At 48.8% G+C, this 17039-nt stretch overlaps 1 protein-coding gene across 1 annotated transcript in view; it reads left to right on the forward strand.

Moving 5' to 3' along the window:
- LOC137097768 (tumor necrosis factor receptor superfamily member 1A-like) overlaps positions 1 to 16732 on the forward strand; it is a 57549-nt gene extending 40817 nt beyond the window's left edge. Inside the window, exons 3-5 of the mRNA XM_067472897.1 lie at positions 223 to 351; positions 1514 to 1634; positions 16539 to 16732. Coding sequence (XP_067328998.1) covers positions 223 to 351; positions 1514 to 1634; positions 16539 to 16732 — 444 coding nt within the window. The remainder of the gene's footprint in view (positions 1 to 222; positions 352 to 1513; positions 1635 to 16538) is intronic.
- Positions 16733 to 17039: the final 307 nt, after the last annotated feature.

Consider the following 17039-nt stretch of genomic DNA (forward strand, 5'->3'; position numbering starts at 1 on the left):
CAAGTCCCATTATTCATAGTCTTCTCCCCCAAACCTCACCAGAATGTTGAGTTGGTCAGGGGGGCTCTCTGTGCCAAGTTTGGTCTCTCTTGTTATTTGGCTGAGTGATGCTGTGGTTTCAGGAGTACGTGAAGGTACTGCAAGTCCCATTCATCCATCTTCCATCCTCCTCCAAACAGGACCGGGATGTAGTTATCAGCTATCATGGTTTCCCACCCTCAGGTGAACACACTCAAACCTGGGAGATTGCGGAAGAGTGCATCTGATCACAGCGATGGACTGCTGAAAGACTACTGTGACCCCCACCTTCCTGTCCCCCAGACCTGGCCTGCTGATGCACCCCAAAACCAGGTGGGCACAGCTGGGAGAGATTTACCCCACCCAGCCCGTCCAACCTGGGTCTCAGTGATGCAAGCCAGGTCCGCCCTCTCATCCAGGATCAAGTCCTGAATGGCAGCGGTCTTATAGGCTTGGGTAACAACGGAAAAATTTGTTTCTAAACTCGTTTTGTTTTTAGGGGGCCCTTGTGTTTCTTTTTTTTAATAATTCCGAAATTTTCCTTTAAAAAATTTCGAAATTTACAAAATTTCGTAAAATTACTAATCGATTCGTTAATAGCGGACGAGATTGCGCAATATGCTAAAAAAACCTCCAAATGGGACAGGGGGAACTTCTGAAGCTTCCCTCTCCCTCTGTTGTTGACGGTTGGTGTGATAAAACAAACAACAACTATAAAACTTGCACCAGACATGCGAAAAGAATTACGAAATAATTACGAAATAAATTGAAAAATTGTTTCGAATCTAATTTACTCCTCACACTATTCCTGCATGGCTCAATATTGGATAGTAAGCTAATTTAAATACGAATTAATAACGAATTACGAAATTAACGAACGAAACCGCCCAAGCCTAATAAAAACATCATCATCACAATTACCTAAGCCAAGTCGTCAATCCAGTCATAGTCATAGTCATACTCGTAGTCACAGTTCACCACAGTTCACCACAAGGAAGGCGGTTATAGGTTCAGTCCTCGGATGCCACAGTCCAGAGCCAGGTCTTTAGTAGTTTCCTGAATGTCAGGAGGGAGGGAGCAGATCTGATCTCTAGTGGGAGGGAGTTCCAAAGCCAGGGAGCCACCACCGAGAAGGCCCTGTCCCTCGTCCCCACCAACCGTGATTGCGAGGGCGGTGGGACCAAGAGCAGCAGATCTTAATAGCCTTGATGGTTCATAGGGGAGAATCTGTTCGGACAGGTAAACTGGGCCGGAGTCGTTTAGGGCTTTATAGGTCAAAACCAGCACTTTGAATTGTGCATGGAAGCTAATCGGCAGCCAGTGGAGCTGGCATAACAGAGAAGTCATATGCTCTCTGTACCCCGCTCCTGTTAGCAATCTGGCTGCCGCACATTGGACACAGCTCTCCTTGAAGGTTGCTGGGGGCGTGGCCTTCAGGAACAGCTGTTCTTACCCACGCCCACCTCCTTCCTCTTTGCATTGGCGGCTTTGCAAGGTGGGCGTGGCTACCTCCCTGGCGACAAGCGGCGATGCGGAATTGCTGGGCATAGCCACGGCCACCTCGCGAAGCCCAATTCGCAAAGCCGCCGATGCAAAGAGGAAGGAGGTGAGCGTGGGTAAGAACAGCTGTTCCTGAAGGCCACGCCCCCAGCATTTACGATTCACTGGCAGAAGTTGTAAGGAAGATGGCGGACGCGGCTTCGATATGGCAAAAACACTTCCGGGTTGCCAAAACGCGTCGAGATCGCTTCAAAAAGTAATTTATTTACGATTTCATTACGATTTAAGAAACTTACGACTTGGATCAACCAAGCCTAACCCCCAGACATGATGGAACTGTTTTCCTACTTTCCGGTAGACCTCACAACCTCTGAGGTTGCCTGCCACAGATGCAAGTGAAACATCAGGAGAGAAGGCTTCTAGTACATGACCACACAGTCCGAAAAACCTACAGCAACCCAGTGATTCCGGCCATGAAAGCCTTCGACGATACACCTTGCTATTAGGCTTGGGTAACCACAGAAAAATTTGGTTCTAAACTCGTTTTGTTTTTAGGGGGCCCTTGCGTTTCGTTTTTTTTTAATAATTCCGAAATGTTCCTTTTAAAATTTTTGAAATATACGAAATTTCGTATAATTACGAATCGACAAGGTCCCCCATGACCTTCTGGCAAGGAAACGAGTCCAATGTTGGCTAGGCAAAACTACGGTGAGGTGGATCTGTCATTGGTTAAGTGGACGAACACAGAGAGTGCTCACTAATGCTTCCTCTTCATCTTGGAAAGAAGTGACAAGTGGAGTGCCGCAGGGTTCCGTCCTGGGCCCGGTCCTGTTCAACATCTTTATTAATGACTTAGATGAAGGGCTAGAAGGCAGGATCATCAAGTTTGCAGACGACACCAAATTGGGAGGGAGAGCCAATAGTCCAGAGGACAGGAGCAGGATTCAAAGGGATCTTGACAGATTAGAGAGATGATTGGCCAAAACTAACAAAATGAAGTTCAACAGTGACAAATGCAAGATACTCCACTTTGGCAGGAAAAATGAAATGCAAAGAGACAGAATGGGGGACAAGGCCTGGCTCGAGAGCAGTACGTGTGAAAAAGATCTTGGAGTCCTCGTGGACAACAAGTTAAACATGAGCCAACAATGTGATGTGGCGGCAAAAAAAGCCAATGGGATTTTGGCCTGCATCAAGAGGAGCATAGTGTCTAGATCTAAGGAAGTAATGCTACCCCTCTATACTGCTTTGGTTAGACCACATCTGGAATATTGTGTCCAATTCTGGGCACCACAATTCAAGAGAGATATTGACAAGCTGGAATGTGTCCAGAGGAGGGCGACTCAAATGATCAAGGGTCTGGAGAACAAGCCCTATGAGGAGCGGCTTAGGGAACTGGGCATGTTTAGCCTGAAGAAGAGAAGGCTGAGAGGAGATATGATAGCCATGTATAAATATGTGAGAGGAAGCCACAGAGAGGAGGGAGCAAGCTTGTTTTCTGCTTCCATGGAGACTAGGACGCAATGGAACAATGGCTTCAAACTACAAGAGAGGAGATTCCATCTGAACACGAGGAAGAACTTCCTGACTGTGAGAGCCGTTCAGCAGTGGAACTCTCTGCCCCGGAGTGTGGTGGAGGCTCCTTCTTTGGAAGCTTTTAAGCAGAGGCTGGATGGCCATCTGTCAGGGGTGATTTGAATGCAATATTCCTGCTTCTTGGCAGGGGGTTGGACTGGATGGCCCATGAGGTCTCTTCCAACTCTTTGATTCTATGATTCTATGATTCTATGCATGATGGACCTGGACCAAACTTGGCACTCTCATTCGCTTCACCTCCTTTAACCCACTGTGATGCCCACTAATGACAGATCAGGACCAAACTTGGCACACATAACCCTCATGACCCATTGTTCATTCTGGTGCAGTTTGGGGGAGGATGGACCATGGATGATGGGACTTGCAGAAGCTTCACTCACTTCCAGAGGCCACTGCAACCCTCATGCATGCTGGACCTGGACCAAACTTGGCACTTTCATTCGTTTCGGCTCCTTTAACCCACTGTGATGCTCACTAATGACAAATCAGGACCAAACTTGGCACACATAACCCCCATGACCCATTGTTCATTCTGGTGAGGTTTGGGGGAGGATGGACCATGGATGATGGGACTTGCAGAAGCTTCACTCACTTCCAGAGGCCACTGTAACCCTGGACCAAACTTGGCACACAGATTCCCCAATGACATGCTTTACGTCGTGGTGAAGTTTGGGGAAAGATGGACAATGGATGATGGGAGTTGCGTACTGCAACTTCACTCACTTCCCGAGACTGCTGTAACCCTCATCCAATGATGGATAAGGACCAAACTTTACACACAGAGCCCCCATGACCCACTCTACATCCTGGTGCAGTTTGAGGGAGGATGGACCATGGATGATGGGACTTGCAGAAGCTTCACTCACTTCCAGAAGCCACTGCAAACCTCATGCATGATGGACCTGGACCAAACTTGGCACTCTCATTCGCTTCACCTCCTTTAAACCACTGTGATGCCCACTAATGACAGATCAGGACCAAACTTGGCACACATAACCCTCATGACCCATTGTTCATTCTGGTGCAGTTTGGGGGAGGATGGACCATGGATGATGGGACTTGCAGAAGCTTCACTCACTTCCAGAGGCCACTGCAACCCTCATTCATGATGGACCTGGACCAAACTTGGCAGTTTCATTAGCTTTGGCTCCTTTAAACCACTGTGATGCCCACTAATGACAGATCAGGACCAAACTTGGCACGCATAACCCCCATGACCCACTTTACATACTGGTGTGGTTTAGAGGGTGGACCATGGACTATGGGACTTGCAATACCTTCACTTACTTCCAGAGACCACTGAAACCCCCAGGCATGATGGACCTGTTTTCCTACTTTCCAGTAGACCTCACAACCTCTGAGGTTGCCTGCCACAGATGCAAGTGAAACATCAGGAGAGAATGCTTCTAGAACATGGCCACACAGTCCGAAAAACCTACAGCGACCCAGTGATTCCGGCCACGAAAGCCTTCGACGATACACCTTGCTATAGTTTTTCAATGAATATCTCGAGCCCTAACCAATCCTACCTAGTTTGTGGCAGACACAAAAACAAAGTTTCTGGATTAGAACAACAACTTTCAAAGTAAGGACTGCACAATTAAACAGGAAATATCACTTCCAAACCAGGAACAGAACATTTTTCAAATAATACATAGAGTTCTAGGAGGAAAGCCATTTCTGCTCTCTCTCTGGAAAGGGGCATCTTCTCCGCTTCCTGTTCCAATCCTGCCGAGCTCCAGCTGAAAGTTAACCAGATGCATATCTGCGTAAGTGACAAAGCGAGGCGGCCCTTTGAAGGGGATTTTAAACCCGCCCTCCTCCCAACTACGGCGGCCATTTGCAATCTCTCATCTTTGCACGACGGTGGCTAAGGGGAGGGGGAGGAAAGCCCATCGCTCTGCTCCGATAAGAGAGCTTATTCCATTCAATTATGGACCCGATAAGGCCAGACCCGGGTCCTGTAATCCATTTGCAGCCGGCTGACATCACTTGGTGACATAAATATTTTAGGCCCCCGCCGCTTTAGGCCAACTGCCTAAAATGGTGAGAATAATCGAGTCAATGCAACTTTGCTGTTTCCTTGCCATTTCCATCTCAGTGGGTTTTGCTGTGAGAGGAAATGCAGTCAGCAAAGAACTACTTGCAGCAAATCCCTGTTTTATTATAATGGGGACAGGGTGGTGCACGGGTTATTTGAGAAAGGCATTGTTTGTCTGTGCCCCAGTTTAGTCTCCAAGTTGCAGGTGAACTGCAACTCCCATATGCAAGTCCCGTTGTCCGTGGTCCATCCACCTCCAAACTGCACCAAGATGTAGAGTTGGTCATGGGTGCTCGGTGTGCCAAGTTTGGTCCTGATCCATCATTGATTTGGGTCGCAGTGGCATCAGGAAATGAGTGAAAATACTGGAAGTCCCATCGTCCATGGTCCATCCTCCTCCAAACTGCACCAGGATGTAGAGTGGGTCATGGGGGCTCTGTGTGCCAAGTTTGGTCCTGATCCATCATTGATTTGGGTCACAGTGGCATTAGGAGATGAGTGAAGGTACTGGAAGACCCATTACCCATGGTCCAAACTCCTGCAAACCACAGCTGGATGTAGAGTGGGTCATGGGCACTCTGTGTGCCAAATTTGGTCTTGATCAGTCATTGGTGTAGGTAACAGTGGTCTCAGGAAGTGAGTGAAGGTACTGCAAGTCCCATCATCCATGGTCCATCCTCCTTCAAACTGCACCAGGAGATAGAGTTGGTCATGGGTGCTCGGTGTGCCAAGTTTGGTCCTGATCCATCATTGATTTGGGTCGCAGTGGCATTAGGAGATGAGTGAAGGTACTGGAAGACCCATTACCCATGGTCCAAACTCCTGCAAACCACAGCTGGATGTAGAGTGGGTCATGGGCACTCTGTGTGCCAAATTTGGTCTTGATCAGTCATTGGTGTAGGTCACAGTGGTCTCAGGAAGTGAGTGAAGGTACTGCAAGTCCCATCATCCATGGTCCATCCTCCTTCAAACTGCACCAGGAGATAGAGAGGGTCATGGGTGCTCGGTGTGCCAAGTTTGGTCCTGATCCATCATTGATTTGGGTCGCAGTGGCATCAGGAAATGAGTGAAAATACTGGAAGTCCCATCGTCCATGGTTCATCCTCCTCCAAACTGGACCAGGATGTAGAGTGGGTCATGGGGGCTCTGTGTGCCAAGTTTGGTCCTGATCCATCATTGATTTGGGTCACAGTCGCATTAGAAGATGAGTGAAGGTACTGGAAGACCCATTACCCATGGTCCAAACTCCTGCAAACCGCAGCTGGATGTAGAGTGGGTCATGGGGACTCTGTGTGCCAAGTTTGGTCTTGATCAGTCATTGAATGAGGGTTGCAGTGATCTCAGAAAGTGAGTGAAGGTACTGCAAGTCCCATCATCCATGGTCCATCCTCCTTCAAACTGCACCAGGAGGTAAAGAGGGTCATGGGGGCTCTGTGTGTCAAGTTTGGTCTTTATTGGCTGTTGGTGTGGGTAGAAATAGTATCAGTAATTGAATGAAACTACTGCAAATCCCATCATCCATGGTCCATCCTCTTCCAAACTGCACCAGGATGTAGAGTGAGTCACGGGGCTCTGTGTGCCAAGTTTGGTCTTGATCAGTCATTGGATGAGGGTCGCAGTGGTCTCAGAAAGTGAGTGAAGGTACTGGAAGTCCCATCATCCATGGTCCATCCTCCTTCAAACTGCACCAGGATGTAGAGAGGGTCATGGGGGCTCTGTGGGACAGTTTTGACTTTATTGGCTGTTGGTGTGGGTAGAAATAGTATCAGTAAGTGAATGAAGGTACTGGAAGTCCCATCATCCATGGTCCATCCTCCTCCAAACTTCACCAGGACGTAAAGCATGTCATGCGGAGTCTGTGTGCCAAGTTTGGTCTTTATAGGTATTTGTTGGGGGCCACGGTGGTCTGTGGGAACTGAAGAGTTTGAAAGTATTACAAATCCCATAATCTATGGTCCACCTCCCCCAAATTGCACCACGATGTAGCGTGGGTCATTGGGGTTATGTGTGCCAAGTTTGGTCCAGGTCCATCACTTGTGCGGGTCACAGTGGCCTGTGAAAGTGGGAGCCGATCAGAAAGCTGCCACATACACCTCCCTACGTGAAAGAATGAAGGACGCAGTGCGGCTTACATGAGGCCGAGCCCAAATACAACAATAAAACAATAACAACAATAATACAGCAAAATAAATCAAAGACAAAGCAATAACATTAACAACACACAATGACACAATTAAAAACTATGGCAGGGCCAAATGTAGTAATTAAAAGGTTCTTGTAGGTTTTTTTCGGGCTATAGGGCCATGTTCTAGAGGCATTCTCTCCTGACGTTTCGCCTGCATCTATGGCAAGCATCCTCAGAGGTAGTGAGGTCTGTTGGAATTGGCCTGGGTAACAACGCAAAAATTTGTTTCTAAAATCGATTTGTAATTCGGGGGTTTTTTTGTTTCGATATTTAAAATAATTACAAAATTTTCCAAAAAAAAAGTTCGGTATTTACGAAATTTCGTAAATATTTACAAAACATTTTGTAAAGATGGCGCCCTTTTTTTTCCAATATTTTAAAAATATTTTTTAAATTTAATTATTAATTTAGTAGAATAGGGAGGAGAAATTAAAATTATTATTAAGGAGGGAAGGCAGGCACTCACTCTGGCGGGCCCTCTCGCTCGCCGCTCGCTCGCCGCTCGCTCGCCCCTCTCACTCGCCGCTCACTCGCTCCTCTCGCTCGCCCTCTCGCTCGCTTGCTCAGCCGGCGCCGAGAGAGGAGAGCTCCCAGCAAGCATCGGCAGGCGGCCATCTTACGTATTTCCGAAATGGATGGAAATACAAATTTTTTTGGCTCCTGCCGTTTCGATATTTAAAAACACTTCCAGGTTAAAAAAAAAGTTTTGTAATCGTTTCGTAATTCAAAAATTAACGAATTTTTTAACTAATTAACGAAACGAATTGACCAGCCCTAGGAAATAGACGTTGACATTTGGGAGTTGTAGTTGCTGAGATTTATAGTTCGGCTACAATCAAAGAGCATTCTGAACCCCACCAACGATAGAGTGAGGTCAAACTTCCATGCCTTGAAGGGACTCACTGGCGTGAGCCTCCCTCCAGCCTTGCACGCTCTCCCTCGAGCACACATGCTCACTACACTGCCATGCACAAGGAACGCCTGCTCTCCCCTCCCTGCTTGAAGTCTCAGAAACAGCCCTTTCTTTGGCTGGGAGGTCAACCAATAACAGCATGCTTTTGGTGGGAGGATTCACCCTCTGTTTCGAAAAGGGAAGAGAAGGTCAGGCAGAGAGATCTTCAAGCCCATCAATGATACAATTGGGTCAAACTTCCCACACAGAATGCCCATGCCGTAAAGGGACTCACTGGTGCGAGCCTCCCTACAGCCTCGCACACTCTCCCTCACCCACACATGCTCACTACGCTGCCATGCACAACGCACGCCTGCTCTCCCCTCCCTGCTTGGAGTCTCAGAAACATATTTTTCCTCGGCTGAGAGGCCGGCCAATCACAGCAGGAGGAGGGCTTTTGGTGGGAGGATTCACCAATGATAGAATTGGGTCAAACTTCCCACACAGAATGCCCATGCTGAGCATGCCTGCTCTCCCCTCCCTGCTTGGAGTCTCAGAAACATCTTTTTCCTCGGCTGAGAGGCTGGCCAATCACAGCAGGAGGAGGGCTTTTGGTGGGAGGATTCACCAATGATAGAATTGGGTCAAACTTCCCACACAGAATGCCCATGCTGAGCATGCCTGCTCTCCCCTCCCTGCTTGGAGTCTCAGAAACATCTTTTTCCTCGGCTGAGAGGCCGGCCAATCACAGCAGGAGGAGGGCTTTTGGTGGGAGGATTCACCAATGATAGAATTGGGTCAAACTTCCCACACAGAATGCCCATGCTGAGCATGCCTGCTCTCCCCTCCCTGCTTGGAGTCTCAGAAACATCTTTTTCCTCGGCTGAGAGGCCGGCCAATCACAGCAGGAGGAGGGCTTTTGGTGGGAGGATTCACCAATGATAGAATTGGGTCAAACTTCCCACACAGAATGCCCATGCTGAGCATGCCTGCTCTCCCCTCCCTGCTTGGAGTCTCAGAAACATCTTTTTCCTCGGCTGAGAGGCTGGCCAATCACAGCAGGAGGAGGGCTTTTGGTGGGAGGATTCACCAATGATAGAATTGGGTCAAACTTCACAGAATGCCCATGCTGAGCATGCCTGCTCTCCCCTCCCTGCTTGGAGTCTCAGAAACATCTTTTTCCTCGGCTGAGAGGCCGGCCAATCACAGCAGGAGGAGGGCTTTTGGTGGGAGGATTCACCAATGATAGAATTGGGTCAAACTTCCCACACAGAATGCCCATGCTGAGCATGCCTGCTCTCCCCTCCCTGCTTGGAGTCTCAGAAACATCTTTTTCCTCAGCTGAGAGGCCGGCCAATCACAGCAGGAGGAGGGCTTTTGGTGGGAGGATTCACCAATGATAGAATTGGGTCAAACTTCCCACACAGAATGCCCATGCTGAGCATGCCTGCTCTCCCCTCCCTGCTTGGAGTCTCAGAAACATCTTTTTCCTCGGCTGAGAGGCCGGCCAATCACAGCAGGAGGAGGGCTTTTGGTGGGAGGATTCACCAATGATAGAATTGGGTCAAACTTCCCACACAGAATGCCCATGCTGAGCATGCCTGCTCTCCCCTCCCTGCTTGGAGTCTCAGAAACATCTTTTTCCTCGGCTGAGAGGCTGGCCAATCACAGCAGGAGGAGGGCTTTTGGTGGGAGGATTCACCAATGATAGAATTGGGTCAAACTTCACAGAATGCCCATGCTGAGCATGCCTGCTCTCCCCTCCCTGCTTGGAGTCTCAGAAACATCTTTTTCCTCGGCTGAGAGGCCGGCCAATCACAGCAGGAGGAGGGCTTTTGGTGGGAGGATTCACCAATGATAGAATTGGGTCAAACTTCCCACACAGAATGCCCATGCTGAGCATGCCTGCTCTCCCCTCCCTGCTTGGAGTCTCAGAAACATCTTTTTCCTCGGCTGAGAGGCCGGCCAATCACAGCAGGAGGAGGGCTTTTGGTGGGAGGATTCACCAATGATAGAATTGGGTCAAACTTCCCACACAGAATGCCCATGCTGAGCATGCCTGCTCTCCCCTCCCTGCTTGGAGTCTCAGAAACATCTTTTTCCTCGGCTGAGAGGCCGGCCAATCACAGCAGGAGGAGGGCTTTTGGTGGGAGGATTCACCAATGATAGAATTGGGTCAAACTTCCCACACAGAATGCCCATGCTGAGCATGCCTGCTCTCCCCTCCCTGCTTGGAGTCTCAGAAACATCTTTTTCCTCGGCTGAGAGGCCGGCCAATCACAGCAGGAGGAGGGCTTTTGGTGGGAGGATTCACCAATGATAGAATTGGGTCAAACTTCCCACACAGAATGCCCATGCTGAGCATGCCTGCTCTCCCCTCCCTGCTTGGAGTCTCAGAAACATCTTTTTCCTCAGCTGAGAGGCTGGCCAATCACAGCAGGAGGAGGGCTTTTGGTGGGAGGATTCACCAATGATAGAATTGGGTCAAACTTCCCACACAGAATGCCCATGCTGAGCATGCCTGCTCTCCCCTCCCTGCTTGGAGTCTCAGAAACATCTTTTTCCTCGGCTGAGAGGCCGGCCAATCACAGCAGGAGGAGGGCTTTTGGTGGGAGGATTCACCAATGATAGAATTGGGTCAAACTTCCCACACAGAATGCCCATGCTGAGCATGCCTGCTCTCCCCTCCCTGCTTGGAGTCTCAGAAACATCTTTTTCCTCAGCTGAGAGGCTGGCCAATCACAGCAGGAGGAGGGCTTTTGGTGGGAGGATTCACCAATGATAGAATTGGGTCAAACTTCCCACACAGAATGCCCATGCTGAGCATGCCTGCTCTCCCCTCCCTGCTTGGAGTCTCAGAAACATCTTTTTCCTCAGCTGAGAGGTCGGCCAATCACAGCAGGAGGAGGGCTTTTGGTGGGAGGATTCACCAATGATAGAATTGGGTCAAACTTCCCACACAGAATGCCCATGCTGAGCATGCCTGCTCTCCCCTCCCTGCTTGGAGTCTCAGAAACATCTTTTTCCTCGGCTGAGAGGCCGGCCAATCACAGCAGGAGGAGGGCTTTTGGTGGGAGGATTCACCAATGATAGAATTGGGTCAAACTTCCCACACAGAATGCCCATGCTGAGCATGCCTGCTCTCCCCTCCCTGCTTGGAGTCTCAGAAACATCTTTTTCCTCAGCTGAGAGGCCGGCCAATCACAGCAGGAGGAGGGCTTTTGGTGGGAGGATTCACCAATGATAGAATTGGGTCAAACTTCCCACACAGAATGCCCATGCTGAGCATGCCTGCTCTCCCCTCCCTGCTTGGAGTCTCAGAAACATCTTTTTCCTCGGCTGAGAGGCCGGCCAATCACAGCAGGAGGAGGGCTTTTGGTGGGAGGATTCACCAATGATAGAATTGGGTCAAACTTCCCACACAGAATGCCCATGCTGAGCATGCCTGCTCTCCCCTCCCTGCTTGGAGTCTCAGAAACATCTTTTTCCTCAGCTGAGAGGCTGGCCAATCACAGCAGGAGGAGGGCTTTTGGTGGGAGGATTCACCAATGATAGAATTGGGTCAAACTTCCCACACAGAATGCCCATGCTGAGCATGCCTGCTCTCCCCTCCCTGCTTGGAGTCTCAGAAACATCTTTTTCCTCGGCTGAGAGGCCGGCCAATCACAGCAGGAGGAGGGCTTTTGGTGGGAGGATTCACCAATGATAGAATTGGGTCAAACTTCCCACACAGAATGCCCATGCTGAGCATGCCTGCTCTCCCCTCCCTGCTTGGAGTCTCAGAAACATCTTTTTCCTCAGCTGAGAGGCTGGCCAATCACAGCAGGAGGAGGGCTTTTGGTGGGAGGATTCACCAATGATAGAATTGGGTCAAACTTCCCACACAGAATGCCCATGCTGAGCATGCCTGCTCTCCCCTCCCTGCTTGGAGTCTCAGAAACATCTTTTTCCTCGGCTGAGAGGCCGGCCAATCACAGCAGGAGGAGGGCTTTTGGTGGGAGGATTCACCAATGATAGAATTGGGTCAAACTTCCCACACAGAATGCCCATGCTGAGCATGCCTGCTCTCCCCTCCCTGCTTGGAGTCTCAGAAACATCTTTTTCCTCGGCTGAGAGGCCGGCCAATCACAGCAGGAGGAGGGCTTTTGGTGGGAGGATTCACCAATGATAGAATTGGGTCAAACTTCCCACACAGAATGCCCATGCTGAGCATGCCTGCTCTCCCCTCCCTGCTTGGAGTCTCAGAAACATCTTTTTCCTCAGCTGAGAGGCTGGCCAATCACAGCAGGAGGAGGGCTTTTGGTGGGAGGATTCACCAATGATAGAATTGGGTCAAACTTCCCACACAGAATGCCCATGCTGAGCATGCCTGCTCTCCCCTCCCTGCTTGGAGTCTCAGAAACATCTTTTTCCTCGGCTGAGAGGCCGGCCAATCACAGCAGGAGGAGGGCTTTTGGTGGGAGGATTCACCAATGATAGAATTGGGTCAAACTTCCCACACAGAATGCCCATGCTGAGCATGCCTGCTCTCCCCTCCCTGCTTGGAGTCTCAGAAACATCTTTTTCCTCAGCTGAGAGGCTGGCCAATCACAGCAGGAGGAGGGCTTTTGGTGGGAGGATTCACCAATGATAGAATTGGGTCAAACTTCCCACACAGAACACCCATGACTTGAAGTGTCACTGGTGCGAGTCTCCCTCCAGCCTTAAACGCTCTCTACGCTGCCATGCAGAACGCATGCCTGCTCTCCCCTCCCTGCTTGGAGTCTCAGAAACAACCCTTGTTGTTGTATGTTGTTTATTTGCATTGATGTATTGTTGGGCCTGGCCTCAAGTAAGCCGCCCTGAGTCCCCTTGGGGAGATGATGGCGGGGTATTATTATTATTATTATTATTATTATTATTATTATTATTATTATTTCCTTGGCTGAGAGGCCAGCCAATCACAGCAGGAGGAGGGCTTTTGGTGGGAGGATTCACCCTCTGTTTCCAAAAAGGAAGAGAAGGACAGGCGGAGAGATCTTCAGCCTTCTCTGCCAAAGGAGTTCCTAAGACTATCAAAAATCCATGTTTTCTGATGGTCTTTGGCAACCCCTTTGAAACCCCTTCATGACTCCCCAAGGGTCCCGACCCCCAGGATGAGAAACACTCAGGGGCGGCTCAACCCTTTACGCAAAGTAAGCATTTGCAGTAGAATTGATTTTGCCCAGGGGTGCTCTTGAGTCGCTCTTGGGAGGAAATAGACCTTGACTTCTGCTTAAAGCTGCGTTTGAACCTTTAAGGATAGAGGAACACTTAAATCAGATGTAATGAAAACTAAACAATGATGTTTATTTACAAGAACTGGAAGAATGCAGGAACTAACCTTGGCTGTTACAGAGATTTGTCTTGAAAGCGTAATGGTTACATAAACAGTTCTGACTTAGTTGCGTGTGCAAGTGCGATACACCTCCCACAGCCAACCCAAGAAGTACGCTCACACATGTTGTTGGGATAAACCATGGCCACAACTCATTTATTGATAACAGGAAAAAAAGATTGGCAGCCAAGCATGGCTCCTGGATCACGATCGGGCAGCCCAATACTGCCCGATCCCGCACACACCAGGGTGCCGCCGGCACAATACCGGGCAAACGCAACTTGGCACCCCTGGGACCACCGGGCATCCCTCCTTTCCGCTGGGGGGGGGGGGTACCAAACGAGATCCAGGGCCCATGCCTCACGCCAACAAGGAGTTGTGACAAGGAGTATAAAACAAACAAGTAACTCTTAACAGGTAACCATGACAAGGTAAACACCAAGAAAAGTTAACTGCCAATGAAAACATAAACCGCATGCAGGGTGGGTGGGATGGAACAGCTGTTGCAGGCCCAATGCCTGCTGGGGAGCCTGGGGCTGCCTTATGAAGGCTGCCCACAAAGGTGGGAGAGGCCATCTCAGGCCTCTCCCGCAGCGGGCGTGGTCAGTTGGCCATAGGCCCATTGACCCGCCGGCGGGAATCTTCCCGCCAATAGAGGGGGCTTCTGGGAAGAAGAAGCCCCCCTAAGGCAAGAATGGAGGTGGGGGACGTCCTGCACCGCAACTTCTTGGCCCGGTAAGTCGGGCCATGCCTTTTACACAAGAATACTGACAAGCAGCAGCGGCTCAACCCATTACGCAAAGTAAGCATTTGCAGTATAGTTGATTTTGCCCAGGGCCGCTCTTGGGGGAAAAGAGACCTTGACATATGGGAGTTGTAGTTACTGGGATGTATAGTTCACCTACAATCAAAGAGCATTCTGAACTCCACCAATGATGGAATTGAACCAAATATGGCACACAGAACTCCCACGACAAACAGAAAATATATATCAATGATTGGTTGGTTGTGGCACACAGAACTCCCACGACAAACAGAAAATATATATCAACTAGCTGTGCCCTGCCACGCGTTGCTGTGGCCTATAGTAAAACTTATCAAAGTTGAGGTAGATATCTGGACTATTATGAAAGAGAGGTACATACCTATTCCTTCCCTCTTTTCCTCCCCCTTTCTCTCCTTTCTTCCTTCTCTACCTCTTTCTTTCCTTCTTTCACTACTTGGTTTCATCCTTCTCTCTTTCCTTCATTCCCTCCCCCTTTCTTCCTTTGCCTTTCTTCCCTCCCTGTTTGCTTCCTTCTTTCACTTTTTATTTCCTTTTATTTCACCACCATCATAACAATAACAATAATGCAATGCATTGCCTCTGGGACCTGACACCTCTCCCATTCCCCCTAAAAGGGTCTCAGAGGAAGAATAATAGCATAATAATCATCATAGAAATAACAACCGTTACCCGCCACATGATGCTGTGGCCAACCTTCCCTCTTTCTCTCCTTCTTTCCCTCCTTCCCTCCCATCTTTCCTTCTCCTCTTCCTTCTCTATCGCTTTCCTTCCTTCCCCCTTTTTCTTTCTCTTCTGGTCTCTTTTCTTCCTTCTCTCTTTCCTTCTTTCCTTCCCTCCCTCTTTCTCTACATCTTCCCCCTTCCTTCACTCCCTCTTTCCTTCCTTCATTCCCTTTTTTCTTTCCTTCTCTCCTTCCTTCCTTCCCCCTTTTTCTTTCCCTCCCTCTGTCTATAAATTCTTCCTTCTCTACCTCTTTCCTTCTTTCCCCCCTTTTCTTTCTCTTCTGCGGCTGGGCGCCAATGCGCATGCTCAGTTGTTTTGCCATTTTGTGAGTGTGTTGTTGTGTTGTTTTTCATTTTGAGTAGATATGTTTGTACCTTGTGGGTTGTGTTATGGGCATGGGAATTTTGGTTAAGTTTCGTTGGGTTTTTTGAGTTTTGTTGTTTTGCCGTTTTGTGAGTGTGTTGTTGTGTTGTTTTCGTTTTGAGTAGATATGTTTGTACCTTGTGTGTTGTGTTATGGGCATGGGAATTTTGGTTAAGTTTCATTGGGGTTTTTTTGAGTTTTGTTGTTTTGTCGTTTTGTGAGTGTGTTGTTGTGTTGTTTTTCGTTTTGAGTAGATATGTTTGTACCTTGTGGGTTGTGTTATGGGCATGGGAATTTTGGTTAAGTTTCATTGGGGTTTTTTTGAGTTTTGTTGTTTTGACGTTTTGTGAGTTTGTTGTAGTGTTGTTTTTCGTTTTGAGTACATATGTTTGTACCTTGTGGGTTGTGTTATGGGCATGGGAATTTTGGTTAAGTTTCATTGGGGTTTTTTTGAGTTTTGTTGTTTTGCCGTTTTGTGAGTGTGTTGTTGTGTTGTTTTTCATTTTGAGTAGATATGTTTGTACCTTGTGGGTTGTGTTATGGGCATGGGAATTTTGGTTAAGTTTCATTGGGGGTTTTTTGAGTTTTGTTGTTTTGACGTTTTGTGAGTGTGTTGTTGTGTTGTTTTTCATTTTGAGTAGATATGTTTGTACCTTGTGGGTTGTGTTATGGGCATGGGAATTTTGGTTAAGTTTCATTGGGGGGTTTTAGAGTTTTGCTGTCCCGTTGAACCAACCTAACAGATTTATATATATAGATGATTGGTTGGGGGGGGGGGGGCAAAATACTGTTTGCTTACCCTTGAAAATTACCTAGGGCCGCCTCTGCAAACACTGCTCTGGAGAATATAACTTGGAGCCATGGTTTGACAGGAAAGGAGATCCCACCTGAATAATATGAAGAACTTTCTGACCTTAAGAGCTGTTCAACAGTGGAATGTGAAATCTAGGAGTCCACTGGAGGCCATTTCTTGGGGTGCTTTGACAGTGCTTTCCCTACATAGCAAAGGGTTGGATTGGATGCCCCCAGGGGTGTCTTCCCAATTCTATCTATTTCTCTCTCTATGTACACATTCAGGACAAAACGTCCTCCGAGAAACGCCGTCGCCGTCCCCATTAAGCCCCCAGCGGGGCGTTTGCTTTGTGCCGCTCCCCGCCGTAATGACAACCTATTTCGAATCCACGCTTCCAGCCTCCCCTCCGCCGACCGCTCTGCCTCTCGCCACGCGCTTAATATGCGGCCGGCGTCCTGCGCACCGCAAGCATGACTGACCCACTTAAACAAGTGTCACTTTCAAACACGGCTCGGTCTTAAACAGACGGGAGGGAAGAGGCCCAGGCGCCTTCCACGTTGCCAACCTTCAGCCTCCCAAGTTGGCTCTCGCAAAGCCTTGCCTTACAACAAGGAGGGGTTTTTGGACCCCTCGTTGAGTGATTTCTAATTTGGGATGTTTTAATCACGGGGAGAAGTGACCTCAAATCTGACAATGATTCCTGAAATCTCTCTTTTTTTTCTTTCCCCGCCTGCGACGATGGGCGAAAAAAGCTTGCAGGGAGGAAAGAGAAATGAGCAGGATAT

The sequence above is a fragment of the Anolis sagrei genome, chromosome 13 (genome assembly GCF_037176765.1).
Source record: "Anolis sagrei isolate rAnoSag1 chromosome 13, rAnoSag1.mat, whole genome shotgun sequence".
Classification (NCBI taxonomy): Eukaryota; Metazoa; Chordata; class Lepidosauria; order Squamata; family Dactyloidae; genus Anolis; species Anolis sagrei.